Source organism: Eulemur rufifrons, chromosome 29, assembly GCF_041146395.1.
Source record: "Eulemur rufifrons isolate Redbay chromosome 29, OSU_ERuf_1, whole genome shotgun sequence".
Lineage (NCBI taxonomy): Eukaryota > Metazoa > Chordata > Mammalia > Primates > Lemuridae > Eulemur > Eulemur rufifrons.
In genome coordinates this window covers 12201949-12221122 of record NC_091011.1, presented here as the reverse complement: position 1 = coordinate 12221122, position 19174 = coordinate 12201949, and the positions used below count along the sequence as shown (strand labels likewise).

At 40.6% G+C, this 19174-nt stretch overlaps 1 protein-coding gene across 1 annotated transcript in view; it reads left to right on the top strand.

Moving 5' to 3' along the window:
* The window catches only part of HECW1 (HECT, C2 and WW domain containing E3 ubiquitin protein ligase 1), a 218670-nt gene that overhangs the window by 74979 nt on the left and 124517 nt on the right, over positions 1–19174 (top strand). Inside the window, exon 5 of the mRNA XM_069461989.1 lies at positions 5660–5829. Within this exon, the coding sequence (XP_069318090.1) occupies positions 5660–5829 (170 nt within the window). The remainder of the gene's footprint in view (positions 1–5659; positions 5830–19174) is intronic.

The window sequence follows — 19174 nt, the reverse complement described above, 5'->3', positions numbered from 1 at the left end:
AATCAAGACGTCACCGTGGCTGGTTCCTCCTGGGAGCTCCAGTGCGAATCCACTCCCTGCCTCTTTCAGCTTCTAAAGGCTGCCAGCATTCTTTGGCTTGTGGCTACATTACTCCTGTCTCTGCTCCTGTCGTCATACTGCCTTCTCCTCACTTTGCCCTTCCTGCCTCCACCTTATAAGGACCGTGTGTTTACACTGGGCCCACCCATAGTCCAGGATAATCTCCCCATCTCATGCTCCTTAACTCAATACATCTGCAAAGCCCCTTTTACCATGTAAGGCAACATATTCACAAGTTCCAGGGATTAGGACATGAACATCTTTGTGGGGCCATTATTCTGTCTACCACAGTCAAGGAGAGATTTGAAATAAACTTTAAATGGTGCAATCATAGAATTAAAAATGAGCATCAGAAAGCAGCATAGAGCACAATCACCACTACAGAACTGGAACCAGTGACCTGGCAGGCTGCCTTGAGAGTCCTCCCAGAAGGCACAGATGAAGGGCCAGACACAGAGAGGATGGGGGGAGAAAGGATGGATGATACCTGCAAGCCAACATATGATCAGTCTCTGTTTTTTGATGAAGAAATCAGAACAAATTGAACAGAGACAATAATAGAAGAAAACTTTGGGCTGAAGATAATTTTGAGTCTTTAACTTAAAGAAGACCATCAGAGGCTAAGAAAAAATAACGTATGTAAAGAGACCAACACCCAGACAAATCTTTTAAAAATTTTTTCAAATATAGCCACCATAGACATCTGGGCTGAAAAAGCATGATACTGACGAAAGAATAAACCCCTTGCTAGTATCAGACTTGCAGATGGCAGAATAATGAAGCACAGCCTATAGAATTTTGAACATGGCATGTTTTAACCCAAGATTGCTGTGTCCACCAGCTTGTCATTTATGTGGGAAGGCAAGAGGAACATATTCTTAGGTTTGCAAGGGCTCAAAGAATACTACCCTTGCATCTCACCTGAAAGTAATATGTGAGCATGTACAATAGCATACAGAGAGAAAATCCAACAAAATTCAAGAATTGGAGACTCTTCAATATAAAAGGACTGATTTTCTATTTAGGGCTTAAAATAACCAGAAAGGTAGATGATGGAATTGCCTTCTCTAGAAAGCTTCAAGAGTGCAATGAATGTATCAAAGCAAGATTGTTTATACAAATGCTTTACTTCCAAATCTATTCATATTTTCTGTTTTTACCACTTCTTGGAGGTAATAAATTTCCCAGGTATTATTCCTTTAATTTCCAATGAATTACACCTTTAGTACTGTAAGTTAAATGCAAATAGAGATTTAATCACAGACATATTGGAGACAATTTAAACACTCAATATTAGGGACTCACTTAATAAATTACCATTGAGCCAAATGATTAAATACTATATACTCTTAAGAATTACACATGCAAAATGCTCTAAAAGGCATGAGAACATCCTTATGATATTGTAGGTGAGGGAAAATAATTTTTCATCTACCCTTCATGAGTTCTTAGCTGGGGGCTCCCTGTGACTTTAAAAGACAAATTAACAAGAAAATAACAAGCAGAAGTTTAACGTGTGTATCTCATGTATACATGGGAGGAAAAATAAATAAATATCTAAGAGGTGGCTTAAAATTCTGGCTTATATAGCATCTTTTAAAAGAACAATACAATTTTGGAGAAGTGACCAGACAAAGGAAGAAGACCTTGAATCTCTAGGGACAGCAAGTTGTGGGAAATCTGTGGTAGATAAATGCCTGTTGGTAAAGTTTATTATGCATATTTCTTGGTGCTGTCTCCTGGTTGGTGAGAGTCTGAAGTCATCTCTGGTGATCAACCTTCATGCCCCCTGGTAGAGAGAGGAGGAGGGACACCTTCATAAATGTGTGCCCTGCCTTTAGGCAAATAGGGAGAGGACAGAGAGCTTTTCTTGTATCTGCTTCTTCTCAATTCCCTTCAGTGCAAAATGATCCTTATGCCAAAGTGGCATATTTTGAGATATTGGATTCTGGTCTTTTACATTTAATGGGGTGACATATTCTGGTCCTCTACATATATACTTCAAGGCAAAAGAAAAAATATAGGATGCATTATTGAATATATAGTATGATCACAAATGTGCAAAGAAAATAAGGAAGAAGTTTGGCCAGGGTTGCCACTGGAGGATACAATTTAAAATAATTTTAAAATTCTGTTTCTTTTCCTTCTATATTTAAAAACGTTATAATAAATGTGCACATGTTCCTCATCAGAACAAAAAACAATACAGGCAAAAGTGGGAGAAAATTAAGTGTCATTTATTTTTGGAAAATCGTAGAACTCTTGTGCTTTTTTTTTTGTTGTTGTTGAGACAGAGTCTCACTTTGTTGCCCAGGCTAGAGTGAGTGCCGTGGCGTCAGCTTAGCTCACAGCAACCTCAGATTCCTCGGCTTAAGCGATCCTACTGCCTCAGCCTCCCGAGTAGCTGGGACTACAGGCATGTGCCACCATGCCCGGCTAATTTTTTCTATATAGATTTTTAGTTGTCCACATAATGTCTTTCTATTTTTAGTAGAGACGGGGTCTCGCTCAGGCTGGTCTCGAACTCCTGACCTTGAGCGATCCACCCACCTCGGCCTCCCAGAGTGCTAGGATTACAGGCGTGAGCCACCGCGCCCGGCCGAACTCTTGTGCTTTTACAGACATCCCTCCCAACAATCTCACAGTTGAAGTAATTAAGACCTGAAAGAGTTAAATTGACTTACTCAAAGTTACAAAGTTCAATAGTGAGGGCTCCAGAACTAAAATCTAGGTAAAATGACTCCCAGTCCAGTGCACTTTTTATTTGTACCTCTTATTGCAGCAGTTTTCAAATACTCTTACTCCATGAAACATATATTTCAGTAAAGTATCCAGATTGAACTTAAATGTGTAAGCCCTTATAGAAAAAAGCATGAAAGTTTACTGAAGAACATGAAAGAAGACTTCCCCTGGGTGGGAAGTCTCAGTTTTGTAATGCTACTAATTCTCCCAAAAGTAATGTGTAAATTCAATGCCGTTCCAATCAAAATCCCAATTTTTTGAAAGAAGTTATTAAAACTTAGTAACATTTATCTGGAAGAATAAATGTGTGAGTGGTGAATCAAGATGACATCTTTTTCAAGAAATAAAAATAATGAAGAGTTACCAGGTATCTAATATTTGATAAAGATATATAGATGCAGATATAGACAAATTGTTTGATAGAACAAAGAGTATAGAAAAAGTTTGCCAAAGTTGACATTTTTATAAAAAGACAATATAACATATTGGTTAAAAGCACAGACTTTGGAATCAAAGAGATAGGTTCAAATCTTATCTTTGACATTGACCAGCTCTGAAAACCTGTGAGCCTTCCATTTTCTTTTTCTCCAATTGGGGGTATAATCTCTACTTTATGGAGTTTGTAGTTGGGATTAAATCAGTTAGTGTACCTTAAATGCAAAGACTGGTTTCCAGAATTTAGGAACTAGCAATAAATGGCAGGTGATGGTAGTCATTCTTTTGTGATGGATGTAGTATATATGTCTTTCACACTCTAAGTCAGGGTCCCCAAGACCACTCCCAGGTTCCACAACTTACTAGGAGAACTCACAGGACTCAGAGTCTAGCTGTACTCATGGCTGTGATTTACTACAGCGAAAGGACACAAAGCAAAATCAGCGCAGGGGAAAGGTTCACAGGGCAAAGTCTGCAGGAAGCCAGGAGCAAGCTGCCAAGGGGCTCTCCAGTGGAGCCCACGGACACGTGTCCTTCCCCCAGCACAAACTGTGCCAGCATATATGAAATGTCGTCTGCCAGGGAAGCTTCCTAGAGATTCAGTGCCCAGGGTCTCCATCTTCTGCTTAGCATGTACCAAAATTCCAGACTCCCAGAAGCAAAGCAGTGTTCATCATAAACCACATAGTTTGCACAAAGTTTGGGCACAGCGAGCCACTCTTACAGTTCAGGAACCCCCCTGAAATCCAACTTCCCAGACACTACAGCCAAGAGCCCACCTTATAAACAGGACTTTCTAAGGCAAGTAGTCTCAGGCTGCTATGTTAACTTTTGTCCGCACATTCCTGACTCCTGGGGGCATAGCCAGGGTGTTGCAAATTTCTGTGATGCTTGTACTTTCTGCCCTTTTTCTCTTTGTGGCAATATATTCTAATGCAAGAGAGTAAAAGTAATTTCGTTATGGAGATAACCTTGAATCAACTCAAAATAACTTTTAAGTAAATGCATATGAAAACCTCTGTACTTTTTCTTCAGTAACAAATTACGTAAACACCTCGCAACTTACGTGGTGATTGAGAATCAATGATTCTGTGTATCTTTATGCCTCAGTTTGTTTCACTTGTATATAAATGTGAATAATTTTGTTTGGAAATATTTCAATAATAGAAAAGCTTTAAAAATTATCTTCCTTGGCTGTAATCCTAATACTTGGGGAGGCCAAGGTGGGAGGATGGCTTGAGGCCAGGAGTTCAAGACCAGCCTGAGCACAAGTGAGACCCTGTCTCTACGGTAAAATAGAAAAATCAACCAGGCGTGGTGGTGCATGCCTGTAGTCCTAGCTGCTCAGGAGGTTGAGGCAGAAGGATCGCTTGAGCCCAGGAATTTGAGGTTGCAATGAGCTATGATGATACCACTGCATCCTAGCCTGGGCTACAGAGGAAGACCTTGTCTCAAAAAATTTTTAAAAATTAAAAATTATCTTCCTTGGCCGGGCGCGGTGGCTCACGCCTGTAATCCTAGCACTCTGGGAGGCCGAGGTGGGCGGATCGTTTGAGCTCAGGAGTTCAAGACCAGCCTGAGCAAGAGCGAGACCCCATCTCTACTAAAAATAGAAAGAAATTATATGGACAGCTAAAAATATATATAGAAAAAAATTAGCCGGGCATGGTGGTGCATGCCTGTAGTCCCAGCTACTCGGGAGGCTGAGACAGAAGGATCGCTTGAGCTCAGGAGTTTGAGGTTACTGTGAGCTAGGCTGACGCCACGGCACTCACTCTAGCCTGGGCAACAGAGTGAGACTCTGTCTCAAAAAAAAAAAAAAAAAAATTATCTTCCTTGACATCATAAATATATTTCCAATAAATATATTTATGGATCATCCCAGAACAACTATAAACCATTGTCACAAACAGTCTTGTTCTCTCTCTCTTTATACAGCACAAGATTGTCCATGATCAGATACCTTCAATTAAGGGGAACAGCTGGGTTCTCAGGTCTTGCCCTCCCGGGCAGCAGGCTTCTACGAGCTCTCCTCACTGACACACACTTAGCCCCACGGAGGCCATGTTTTCTTTGTTCTTTCCTCCAGTGTCCATATTCTCTGTCCTTTTAACCCTCTGCTTTCTCTTTATTTCTGCTAATTCTCTCTCTCCTTACTCAGTGAAGTCCACATTTCTTGTAGAGGAATTTTACACCGGACCTGTCAAATATCCAAAGCCGGATTTCCTACCTCTGTGTCCCCACCTTTCCTGAGGTGACCCTCAGCCCCTCAGCCCAACCCCTTATCTTAACCTGCCTGAGAAACGCCAGAAGTGCAGCCCAGTCACGGCCGATGGGCCTCTCGTGAAAAGTGTAGCTACCACAACGCCAGGTGTTAACCTTACTAAAACATATTTGAACCAAAATATCCTTTCTCTTACAGATTTCCAGGCCATGGGGTTGAAGAAAGGGATGTTTTTCAACCCAGACCCGTATCTGAAGATTTCCATCCAGCCTGGGAAGCACAGCATCTTCCCTGCCCTCCCTCACCACGGGCAGGAGAGGCGATCCAAGATCATAGGCAACACCGTGAACCCCGTCTGGCAGGCCGAGGTGAGTGCTGTGGGCTCTGGAAGGACCCAGTAGCAGATTGAACTGGCTGACCGTGAACCAGCCCATGTGCTTCCCCTCCTTCCCAGGAGCCCCAAATTCTGCTGCTCAATCCGTGGCTCACACGGTCCCAGAAGGGAGCCATGTCCTCTGCTGGTTGCAACCCACAGGGATCTTGAGCAAGTCCCTCCAGACAGTACTGAGAAACTTTCCATTGCAGCTGGACTCGGTAGCCTCTTCTGAGTCCGAACCTGCACAGGACGGCCTTTCTCTCTGCCCTTCGTGCAGGAGAAGGAAGAGAAGCGTTGAGACCCAAGCAAGCCAGCTTCCCACAGCTCTTCCCACGCATGTGGTATTGAGCAAGGGTGATGAATGTTAAGTGTGGCTCTCTGGACCAGTTCCAGAGATTCTAACACTACCCTGTTCCTGGGACAGGTAAATCAATAAGCCTGAGAATATCCCTGATTGTGTTACATATTGTTTAATTTAAATAGGTATGGAGCCTAATTGTTTACCCCTCTGTCGTGGTGGTTTGCATGGGCTGGGCAGCTTGCTAGAGTATTGAACAGTCTGTGTTGTCTCAAAGGCCCTTCTCCACTCCTAAATGTGTCTCCTCTGCCAGCCAGGAGTTAGGAGGGTCCTCCACAAAGTGCCATGTCAGGCGCTACCTCACGGTGACTTAGGCCTCTGCCAGAGACACGCAGAAAGTGTTCCCACCCACGTGGCTGCCTCGCTCACGTGAGAACATACCGCTCGAACTGTGTGGGGAGGGGCAGGGAGGCTAGAGCATGAGAATGGATGGAGTAACGTACGGGTTAAAAGCACAGTTTTGCAGTCACACAAACCAAACTTTTGTTCAAATCCCACCGTGGCCAGTTAATAGTTCTGTAAATCGGAGAGGTCGGTTATTCTCAGTCTGAGCCTTGCATTACCCTCGTCAGCCTGTAATTGATGGAAGTGTGCTCCCCACCGAAGGCACAAAGTAGATGTCTCTGATGTAGAACTTTCCAGCATCTTTGGTAAGGCAATGTAATTAGATATTTCAGAACAAAAATTTTTTATTGTCTCTTAAATTACACCACCTCTCCTAGGCTTGATTAACCCTCTCCCAGGCTTCGCAGAGGAGCTCCACTAGAGCTTTGAAGTAAACATTAAGGAAATAGAGTTGTACTTGAACATCTGCTAGCTTTAGGTATCGACAGATTCCGAAGCACTGCTAGCACCGCTCGCGTGGAAGAATGAATCTTAAATTATTTATTTCTTCAGTCCTGATCATTCTTACCAGTTATTTCTGGACTCCTTACTGCGTTCCTGGGGATAATACAAGATGCCACAGGAATTTGCGTTAGATGGGGAAAAAAGGCTTCTCTCTTTTGAAAACCTTTAGAGAAACTTGTTCTAAGACATTTAGTCATAAAAGAGATGTAAGTCTCAGAGAACATTTGTAAAATCTAGCACCATCAGAAAGTTTTTTAGCTAAAACCACCAACTGGAATCCAGTTTAAGTTCTGAAATTATTTCTGAATGTTTGCTGAAGATTGATTTGGTTCTGGCAGGATGCTGGCAAACTCCCGCTAGTCTCTGCTCCAGGCCACCTCCACTCCACCACACGTGCTGCAGTTAGAGGTGTTGATCTAAAACAAGTCTCTGTACACATCTCCCTGATAAGACTCAGATTGAGGATAACTTATTTCTCAAGCTGAACAACTATAACAAAGATTTGAACCAAGGTTCGTGGGGCTGCAAAGCTATCCTTGCAGCCCTTAAATTACACTTACAGTTCTCAGAGGCCAAATGCCGAAGTCATGGCTCCTCTGCGGAGCATGCAGGGCCTTCTTTGATTGGGCAGCGCTTACCAGTGTTTCAGGGGAGCATTTGGCTCTAAGCACGGGAGGCCTGGCCTGCTTTGGTGCACCTCACAAATCAGAAGTCAGAAGGGAGGTGATCCAGGCAGAGCAGCTGCCGAGTCACCCCTGAGGGTCCCCAGCTCTCTGTATCTGCCCGTTGCACCATCCTTAGCACATGGCCTCATCCTGCTGTCTTAAAGCCTCAAGCCCAAGTTCCATGTAGGAAGAAAGCAAAACAGGCCAAAGAAGCCTTCTCCTTACAAGCCTTTGTGTTTTCATTCTAGGAGAAAAGCCTTTCCCAGCTGATACCCTATTAGCTGCCATTTGACCTCACCTGGATAGGAAAATTTAGTGTTTCGCTTCCCTGACGCTGGTAGGGGAAGGCAGGGGAGAAGGTGCTTGAACATAGGTGTTGAGTAATCGTGTTTATGGTGTCTGTGACGTCCTCCAGCTTCTCTCCTCAAGGCCTTTAACCTCAGACCTTATGCTAAAGCCACTCTCTGTGGCTGCTGTTCCCAAATGTCCTCATGCTTCCACACAGCCAAGTCTTTGCATATATTTTGTCTTTGCTTATGTCTGTCTAAAATCTACATCGCAACTATTCCACCTAGCAGGCCCCCTCATCCATCAGGTCTCAGCTAAAATACCGTGTCCATGGGGGTCCTTGACTGTCCAGTCCAGGCCTCAGGAGGAAAGTGCTTCCTTGCTCAGACTCCACAATAGTGTTGCCAGGTGGCTTTTTATTTGCACTTCTGTCTTCCCCACGAGAATTTGAACTCCTCAAGAAAAGGAAATCACATCTAATTCATCTTGGTATCTCCAGTTCCTGGAACCTACTAGTAATAGGCTACATGGGGCTTACAGAGGGCTTACTGTGCCCAGTGGTGTTCTACACATTTTACAGAATCAACTCGGAATTCTCACAACACCCCTATGAGGGATGCACTATTACTATCCTTGTTTAAAGATGAGGAAACCAGGGCACAGTCGAGTAATTTTCCCAAAGTCACACAGCTGGTAAATGGCAAAACTGGACTTTGAACAAGGGAGTCTGCCTTCAGAGCCTGATGCTGACCAGTTTTGTTTGTAGGTGGCTGTGAATAAATTCTGGAGAAAGTATCCATAGCTTATGTCAGGTACTCAAAGTGATCATCACCCTCCCCACTTTTCACTTAAACATTTATTGAGTATCTACTCTGTAGTAGAGATAGAAGCCACTGGAAGGACACAAAGAAGATTGACAGATAAGACCCCTTGGGTTAGTGGAAGGAGACAATAAGAGAAAATAAATGTTCTAATCAAGATATGAACAAAATGCCACAATACAAAAGGGAGACCACCATAGGCCTGAGAGAAGACTTCACAGAAGATGTGCTACTGGACTTGGTCTTGGCAGGAGATGACACACTTTTCAGGGTGGGAGGGGGCATTCCCAGCAGAAGGAACAGCCTGTGCAAAGGTTCCAAGGCATCCCACAAACATTTAGGGTACTGTTTAGAACTGTCGTGTGGTTGGAGCTGTGGTATGCATGGACAAGTGACGTTGACGGGGCTGGGCTTACTCCAGGTGCACACCATTTAGTGTAGTTCCCTTGTTCCTTACAAATAGAAGCTAATGTTGGCTTGGGTCCCACATTGCACCTTGGTGAGTGACACGGTGACTCCTTGCTCCTACAGGATTCACACAAGTCTTCCAATTCCTGTGTAAGAAAATTTGAACCAAACCGTATTTACTGATTAATATACAAAGGATATTCAGTGAGAAAACACTAAAGTTGCCTTCGCTTAAGTGCAAGAATATCCTTGATGTGTAGTTTAAATGCTAAATTTATTTCTATGGTTCATGTTGCATTAAAGTTTCACGGGAATCTTTTTAAATTCATGTAATTTCAAACTTCTAACATTGTTTGCCGATTAAAACATGTCAAATCTTAGAAAAATTAAAGTTTCTATTAGAATTTTAAGACAAGAAGGGAAAAATTAAGAGAAATACATATGAAAGGCAATGCAAATTAAAATATGTAAGAGACTTCCACACTGATTGATCAATCTCCTCTTTATTATTACTTTAATTAGAAATTCTTTTCAACCAGGGAACACTCTCTTTGATTTTCAAGTCTGTTTACTTTTCCAGATGGATATAATTAGCACTTTTAAGATTATGGTTACACAGAGAAGATAAACAGAAACAGCAGTGACTAGAGTCTTAGGTTGTATAATGAAAGTGTTCATGTAGAAAGTATATTTAGAGCTCTAAATAAAACAAGGAACTCCTAGAATCAGATTCTCAGAAATATCAGGTGGATTGAGCAAACACAGCACTCTAGCCTGGGGCCATGGTGTGTGTCAGCCTCTGCCACATGCTCTCTGCCTCTGCCTTTGCCTTCCACACTGCATGGATTAATCCCCATGCATGCGCTATCTCCCACTGGTCACAAGGCCAGAAGATTAGATAGATAGGGCCTTGCTCATGGAGCTTATACTCTAATGTGAGAAAGCAAAATGAAACAAATAAATTAACAATATAATCTCAATGGAAAACAAGTGTTACGAAGGAAACCTCACATTGCTATAGGATATGCATGACTGAGTGGGCTCCCTTGGACAACGGTAGTCCAGGGAGGTCTTTCTGAGCTGCTGCCACATAAACTAAGAAGCCAGACTTTCAAAGACCTGCTAAGATCTGTGTTTCAGACAGGGTGCAGCTGTGTGAAGCCCTGAGTGTAAGAAGCGTGGCATGTTTAAACAAGCAAGAAGGTCATCGTGGCTCGAGTACAGTGAGTGTGAGGGGTGGAGGTAGAGTAGGAGATGATGCTGGGGAGAGGAGAGGCCAGCACCTTGTAAGCGTGGAGAGGAGTTGGTGTTACTGAAAACTCAGCACTTGTCCATGAGGCCAAATCAGAAGTACAAGGTCAACTGGTTTAGGGAGGAGGAAAGAGAAGTTTTATTACTTTGCTGGCAAATGAGGAAAAATGGTAGACCTTCTCATCTCAAAATCCAAATTTCCTGAACATCCACAGAAATTCAGAGCTTTTAAAGGATGGGTTCTCAGCTTCAGGCAATTGCTGTTCAACTACATTTGATGATTCTGATCATCCTATCTCCTGCTGAAGATAATCTCATGACCTCCGCCCAGGACCTCTCTTTACCAGGTCCAGGCTAGGCCATCTCCTGTTGCACAAATAAACAAAAGATTTACCCTGTCCCCCCCCAACCACTGGCCTGAGGTAGGGACGCAGGCTTTAGTTCTCAAAAAGGAGTGAAGGATGTTTTAAAGAGACAGAAACTATTTTTGCCATTTTTTCCCAGGCCATTCCCTCAATTACATATTCCCCACTCTCACTATTTCCCTTCCATGTCGATGGGAGGAGTGGTGACTACTCGTTACACTGGGATCTTATTTGAAGAGTGATAAGATGCTGTTAGAGTATTTTTAGTAGGGGACATCATGGTCTGATTAAAATTTTATAAAAACTTTCCTACTGCTATGTGTGGGATGAATTACAAAGAATCAAGAATGGAAGCAGTTGGTTTCTGCTCCTGGCTTTGGTGGAGCGGCGCATGGTGCACTAACTCAAAAGCAACTGGAAATGCTGGGCAGAATACAAAAAGAAAAAAGCATTGTGGTGATGTCAGAGAAGAACGGTCAAGGTAACTAGAACCTGACCTGCTCCTGAACAGAAAGGAATTTCAGGCTTCTTGTAAGAGAGCTAAGAATGTCAACAGAAAGCGCTGAAGAATAAAGAAGAGTTTGCTGCAATCTCACAGTGCTGAACAGACAAAACCTGAAGCTCTGGTCCTCCACGGGGAAGGTTCCCGAGCACAGCCCCAGGCTCCCAGGTGGCCCCCCTAGTGGCTGCAATGTAGGATCAGCGCAAACTGATGTGACAAACAAGACAGCTTAGACAGCTCGGTCAGTCCCTGGTTAATTAAAATTATCTGACCCCAGTGACAACAGAAACAGACCCATGGAGGGCTTATTATCAGAGTTATCAGAAATAGATTTTAAATACTGTTTTATGTTTTTAATCTTAAGCTAGACATAAACAATAAAAAGATAATTAGAATATGCCCAACATTCTTGAAAATTAAGCAAAACACTGTTTTTTTTTAAATCTATGGATCAAAAAAGAAATCACAACAAAAACTAGAAAACATTTTGAACTAAATAATAAGGAATATATGGCATATCTAAACTTGTGGAATGCAGCTAAATTAGAAAATAAGAAAGACAAAATCAGTGACCTGAATTTCCATATAAACAAGCTAAAAAATTAACAGCAAATCAAACACAAAAAGAGCAGAGGGAAGTATGCTATTAATAGTATAATGAAGAAGATAAATAAAAAGATATCAATGAATTAGAAAACAGATTCATAAAAGTGAAAATTAACAAAGCTAAAAAATATAATGATCTTACACACATGAAAAGGTGATAAGAGAATATTATAGACACGTTTATGCTAATAAATTTGAAAATTTAGATGAAATGGAAAATTCCTAGAACAACATATCTTACTAAACTGACACAAAAATAAATAGAAATGCTGAATAGTTCTATATGTTTTAAGAAAATCATATCTATAACTTAAAACCTTTCCACAAAGAAATCCCTAGGCTCAGATGTTGTCACTGTTGAATTCTCCTGAACATTTAATGAGAAAATAACAATAATCTTATACAAATTCTTCTATGGAAAAGAAACTTGTTTTATGAGACAAACTTGTTTTATGAGACCAACAAAACTTTGATGCCCAAATCTGACAAGAACAGTACAAGAAAGATAAATTACAGCCTAAGTTCTTTGATGAAAATGTATGCAAATATCCTAAATAAAATACTAGCTAATTGAATCCAGCAACATAAAAAGGCTAATACTTCACCAAATTGTGTTTGTTCCAAGAATGCAAGATAAACGTTATAAAAATTAATCCATGCGGCAGTTTTCCTCTCACACCAGTGTGCCCATCACTTGCAGGGATTGAGCTAAAATAAAGGGAGCAAGGCGTTCTCCATGCTACGGCTTGTAGCAGGCTGACTTCTACAAATCCACCAATGGTAAAACACTCAGAAAGCAATCAGATACAAAACCTGTTCATAAGAGTATGCTAATATTAACAGAAAGCTTACTGAATTTCCACTTCTATTTTTATCCTTATCACCTTTTATCAAACGATAACTTATATACGTGTATACAATTTACACATACAACCAATGAATAAACTGCTTTCATTTAAAGCAAACAACTTGATGAGCTTCGACAATCTTATATGCCCATGAAATCATCCCCAGATTAAAGACACAGAACCTTTCAATCACCCCCAAAAGATTACCACTGCCCCTTTGCAGTTCAGATCTGACTCCATTTCTGGCCCCAGGAAAATTCTGAACTGTTTTCTGTCACTATAGATTAGTTTGCATTTTATATCCATGGAATCTTACAGTATATACTCTTGTTTCTGACCTCTCAGCATAGTGTTTTTGAGATTTGGCTATAGTGTTGCATACATTAGTAGTTCATTCTTTTACTGCTGAATAACATTCAGTTGTATGGAGGTACCACATATGGTCTATATCCACTCACCTGTTAAGGGACATTTAGGTTGTTTCCAGATATTAGCTATTGTGAACAAGGCTTCTATGAAGATTTAGGTACAAGTCTCCTCTATTCATTTCTCTCAGGTAAAATACCTAGGAGTGGAATGGCTGGGTTATATTGGTAGGTATATACTTAAGAAACTGCCGAAAAGTTTCCACTGTGGCTCCACCAGTAGTGCCAGTAGTGTATGGGAGGGTAGCGTCCCAGTTGTTCCACACCCTCATGAACACTTGGCATTGCCATTTTTTAAATGTTAAGCTGTTCTAGTAGAGGTGAAGTGGTAACTTATTGTGGTTTTAATTTACATTTCCCTGATGATTAATGATATTGAGCATCTTCTCATGTGCTCATCGGCCATTTGTATGTATTCTTTTGTGAAACATTTGGGGAGCTGTTTAACTTACTCTTGAGTTTTAAGGGTTCTTTATATATATTCTGATTCTTTGTATGTCCTTTACATATTCTGATTCAAATCCTTTCTATTGCTTTTTATATCTGCCCTTATTTATTTTTATTTATTTCTCTCCTTTGCTGCCTTCTTTCTTACTTTTGGCTTGTTTTGCTCTTCTTTTTTTAGTTCCTTAAGTTGAAATTTATGTCTTGATTTTAGACATATTTTTCTTCTCTAATATAATCATTTAAAGCAGTACATTTTTTTCTAAGCACTGTTTTACTACATTTCACATATTTTTACATTTTCTACTTTTATCATCATTCAGTTAAAAATATTTTTTAATATCCCTTCTTTGACCCATGGCTTATTCTGAAATTAGTTTAATTTTCAAATTTGGGAATTTTTCTGGGCAGGGAAATTGCCAAAACCTGATTGACAGAGCAGAACAAGCAGCCAGGTTAGGCTAATAGCCCCATCCCCTAGAGAGAAATAAAGGTGCCAGGCTGAGGCCCATGATCTCTGGGAGGAGAGCACAGTTGCTAAATGCTTACTGTTATCAGCCAGCCCCAAAGAGTTTTAACCAAGCTCTGATTGGTTTAAAATAGATTATTAACCTCAGCCCTGATTAGCGATTAGGAGATAATTTAATCAGAAATTAAATTGTACTTTTGACCTGGATAAGGTAAACATAGTGTCATAAACTGAAAAATCATGTTTATGGAAGAAAAGCATTCTCTAGAATACAAAGCTGGTGCTGGTGGTGAGTGTGTGAGAAGCCCTAATCATAGCATTATTTCTCCAGGAAAAAAGACTTTTTTAAGTTCCCTGACATAGACAACCATCATCTAAGAACAAAATCAGTTCTTTTATTGGTTAAACCTCCTGGTGAACCATTTAATGAAAGGGCCTCATGAATGGATCACTAACATAGAAACATAAGGGACACTACTCCAGTTTACATGGGGTGGAAGACCCAGAGGTATTGCCTCTTGTCCCACGGTGATACCTGAGGCCCAGTCACTGAACCTAGGATTCATAGACACACAGTCTGATGATGTTCACTTGCTAAACAGTACTCCTTGTACTTGTCTGTGAGCATCATTTTTCAACTTCTGAGGAAATAAGGTAGGAATAGAGGTTTTGAGAGCAGCAGTAAAACCCAGTGTCTAACAGAGGGCACATTCTTTGAAAACCATTCCTAATTTTCTGTGGAGGAATAGAGTGAGCTGGGTGAGGGTTAGCTTGGCACATCCATCCGTGGGGGTCGGTGGTGGGCTGGAGCCAGTTCATGTGAGTTCACGGGAGCCAACTGTGCACATGTCTTCCCAACTCCACGTTTACTGAAATCAGCCATGGCAGGAGTATTTACACCAAGAAAATTGGCAAACTCTACAAGTCAGATCTGGGACTGAGTGTCTCATTCATTGATCGGAATTTTTTTATTTCAAAATATTAAGGGGATACAAATAATGATCGGAATTTTTTAAGCTAAAGACTAACACTAAAAGCGACATCCAGTAAGACTGATACCAAAAATCAAAGGTGGAGCTAGAGGCAGCGAAGAGTAGATCCAAGTGGATCTCTAAGCATGAAGGCTTGAGAAGAACAGAAACCAGGTAGAGACAGAGCCAAAGGAGGATCTAGGAAGCAGGAAAGACAAGAATCAGGAATGGTGGAGCAGGCAGGTTCGAGAGAACCCAAGAAATCTCAGACGTGGTGTGTGGTTGTCTTTCACTTATTTACATAAAATGGCCATATTTATTTTAAAGATTGAAAAATGGGACTAAATCATACGAATGGCCAAGTCTGTGGGTTCTCTCTCCCTACTGATTCAGCAGAAGTTCAACTTCAGCCAGGCTCATCTCTGACTGAGATTCTACCCTTTTGGGGGCCCCGGTAGCAGGTCCTGTCCTTGTCTCCACCAGGCTGGTCTCCCAGGAGGCGGAGGCTGTGCTGCAGTGACAGGCCCCAGGTCCTGACGGGCTTTGCTGCACTTAGCTTTCTCAGCTTTCTGCAGTGCCAGGGGCTGTTAGCCTGGAAAAAAGTTAATAAAGACATATGAACAAGGTCAAATATAAACAACAGTCTTTTCAAAGTTAAAAATACCAGGAAAAATCAATAGAGTTCTTGTCATATTATATAATAAATTACTTTAAATTGCAATTTTATAACTGAACTACTGTGTTTGGGCTATCGATTGCATGTATTACCAAATTATCTCTATAGTAATACCATGATTAATTGGCTAACCTCTCACATGTTCCAGGAATTTTTTTATTTTAAACACAGAATGGGAACAGAGAAGATATTATGTATCTTGTAAAAGGTTATGGAAAACATTTAGGTTATTAACTCATCTATCCTGACTAAAAGAACATTATATTTACAGGAGGCTTACTGGGTTTGGTATAACTTAGTGTATTTGTGAGAGAGACATACAAATAGATAATATTGCACAAGTCCAGTGATTGACAGAGTGATTGAAAGGGGATACTATGCAGCCCACAGATAATGTGAAATGGTACAATGGCAAATCCATAGTAATGGAGTTAGCAAAAAGCTTTCAAACCCAGTTAATATAACCAAGAGAACATCTGAGTAGAAGGAGATATTTTATATATTTACTAAAGCACACATGCATGCGTTTATGTGCAGGATGGATAGATAGATGGATGGATAGATAATCTGCTTAATTGAGCAGCCTCAGTTCAGTAGAGAATGCCATAATCTGTTCTAATTTTTTCCACTCACTGCATTTAGCCACGCTCAAGAGTCTCTTAATGATGTCTTGGGTACATTCCATAACCTCCTGGTCACTTTTAGTTATAAATAATCCAAGTCTAATTTTATATTTGGCTTGCATCTCTTCTCCCCCCATCCGCTGCAGATTAGGATTGTGGTTTGATGGTTCTGGGAAGTGTCTTAGTCTATTTTCTGTTGCTGTAAGGGAATACCACAGACTGAGTAGTTTATAAAGAAAGGAAGTGTTTTCAGCTCACAGTTCTGGAGGCTGGGAAGTCCAAGAGCATGGTGCTGGTATCTGATGAGAGCATGGTGGAAGGGTGGAAGCAACAGGAGACAGAGAGAGGAAATCAGCCAACCTCCTCCTTTTTATCAGGAAGCCACTCCCTCAACAATGGCATTAATCCACGTATGAGGGCAGAGCCCTTACGACCTAATCACCTCTCAAAGGTCTCACCTCTAATACTGTTACAAAGGCAATTAACTTTCAATATGAGTTTTGGCAGGGATATTCAGCCCATATCAGAGAAGAAAGAGGACATGCTCTGTTCTTTTGTTCCTTTCTCCGCATCTAACAGCTTTGAGAGAAATGGAGCCAAGGAAGAGACCTGGAGATCCTCCCTCATCTTTTCTCTGCAAAGATTACAGCCCCATTTCGGGGGTGGGGATGAGGAAAAAATGGAGTCTGAGATTTTCTTACTTAACAGGCTGCCTGATGGTGTAGACAAGAGGGTGTCTAGCCCCAATTGCTGACCAATCCCTTTAGGTGTGGGGCACTTAGTGACCTGAGTTTTTCTATGAGCACACAGGTGCCAAATCTGAAGCCACAGAGCATCCTGTTAGATTCATGTTCATACACAAATAACCTTTCAAATATTTACAACCTTTCTTGTACCTGAAAACATACAAAATGCATGTAATACAGTGAGATAAAACATATTTAAATATAAGTAAAAAACATGAAACTAGGGGAAAATTTTCATAAAAAGTAAGGTGAAGTACAGCTAGTACATAAAGTGAATGTCAAAAGTTTTGTATTCCTTTCTGAAAGTCATTAGAAACAATCAAGGGGAAGGATCTCTTGACTGCAGAGGAGGAGTCATAAGGATAGCACTCAGCCTGGAAGATAGATTCTAGTATTTTTCATACAAATACTGGTTTTCATTTACAGCTAATTTTATTTAGGATTTTTTGCAACTAACTATAGTATGTTAATATGATGTTTTTAACTTCTTTTCCTATAATATCTTTGTCCAGTTTGAATGAAAGATGTCTTTCCTTAGAAAATGATTTGAGCAGCTGTCCTTTTTAAAAAATTTATTGAAAAGTTTATGAAATACAGAGATTATCTGTTCCAAGAATTTTTGGTGAAATTTACTTGTAAGGTAATCTGATCACAAGATGTTTGATTATCGATTCAATTCTTTTTTTTAATTTCAGATTATTATGGGCTACAAACATTTTGGTTACATATAATGCCTTTGCCTCACCCAAGCCAGAGCTACAAGCATGCCCATCCCCCATACAGTGTGCTCTGCATCCATTAGTTGTGAGTTTACCCACCCCCACCACTCCCTCCCACTCACCTGGCACCCGATGAATATTACCTCCATGTAAGCACCTAAGTGTTGATCAGTTAGTACCAATTTGATGGGGAGTACATGTGGTGCTTGCTTTTCCATTCTTGTGATACTTCACTTCAAAGGATGGGCTCTAGCTCCAACCAGGATAATATAAGAGGTGCTAGATCACCATTGTTTTTTGTGGCTGAGCAGTATTCCATGGTACACATATAACACATTTTATTAATCCACTCATGTATTGATGAGCACTTGGGTTGTTTCCACATCTTTGCAATTGTGAATTATGATTCCATAAACATTCGAGTGCAGATGTCTTTATTGTAAAATGTCTTTTTTTCTTTTGGGTAGATGCCTAGTAGTAGAATTGCTGGATCAAATGGAATTTCTATCTTTAGTTCTTTGAGATATCTCCAAATTACTTTCCACAGAGGTTATACTAATTTGCAGTCCCACCAACAGTGTAAGACTGTTCCTATCTCTCCACATCCATGCCAGCATTTGTTGTTTTGGGACTTTTTGATAAAAGCCATTCTCACTGGAGTTAGGTGATATCTCATGGTGGTTTTGATTTGCATTTACCTGATGATTAGAGATATTGAACACATTTTTATACGTTTGCTGGCCATTATTCTGTCTTCTTTTGAAAAGTTTCTGTTCATGTCTTTTGCCTACTTTTTAATAGGGTTGTCTGATTTTTTCTTGTTAATTTTCTTAAGTTCTATATAGATTCTTGTTATAGCCCTTTATTGGATGTGTAGCATGTGAATATTTTCTCCCATTCTATAGGTTGTCTTCACTCTGACGATAGTTTCCTTGGCTGTGCAGAAGCTTTTTAATTTGATTAGGTCCCATTTATTTATTTTTGTTGCTGCTGTGATTGCTTTGGGGGCCTTCTTCATAAATTCTTTCCCTAGGCCAGTGTCTATAAGAGTTTTCCCAACATTTTCTTCTAGAATTCTTAAGGTTTCACATCTTAGTTTTAAATCTGTTATCCATTGTGAGTTGATTTTTGTGAGAAGTGAGAGGTGCAGATCCTGTTTCAGTCTTCTACATGTGGCTATCCAATTTTCCCAGCACCATTTATTGAATAGAGATTCTTTTCCTCAGTGTATATTTTTGTCTGCTTTGTCAAAGATTAGATGACAATATAAGTATTATTTTATATCTGGGTTCTCAGTCCTGTT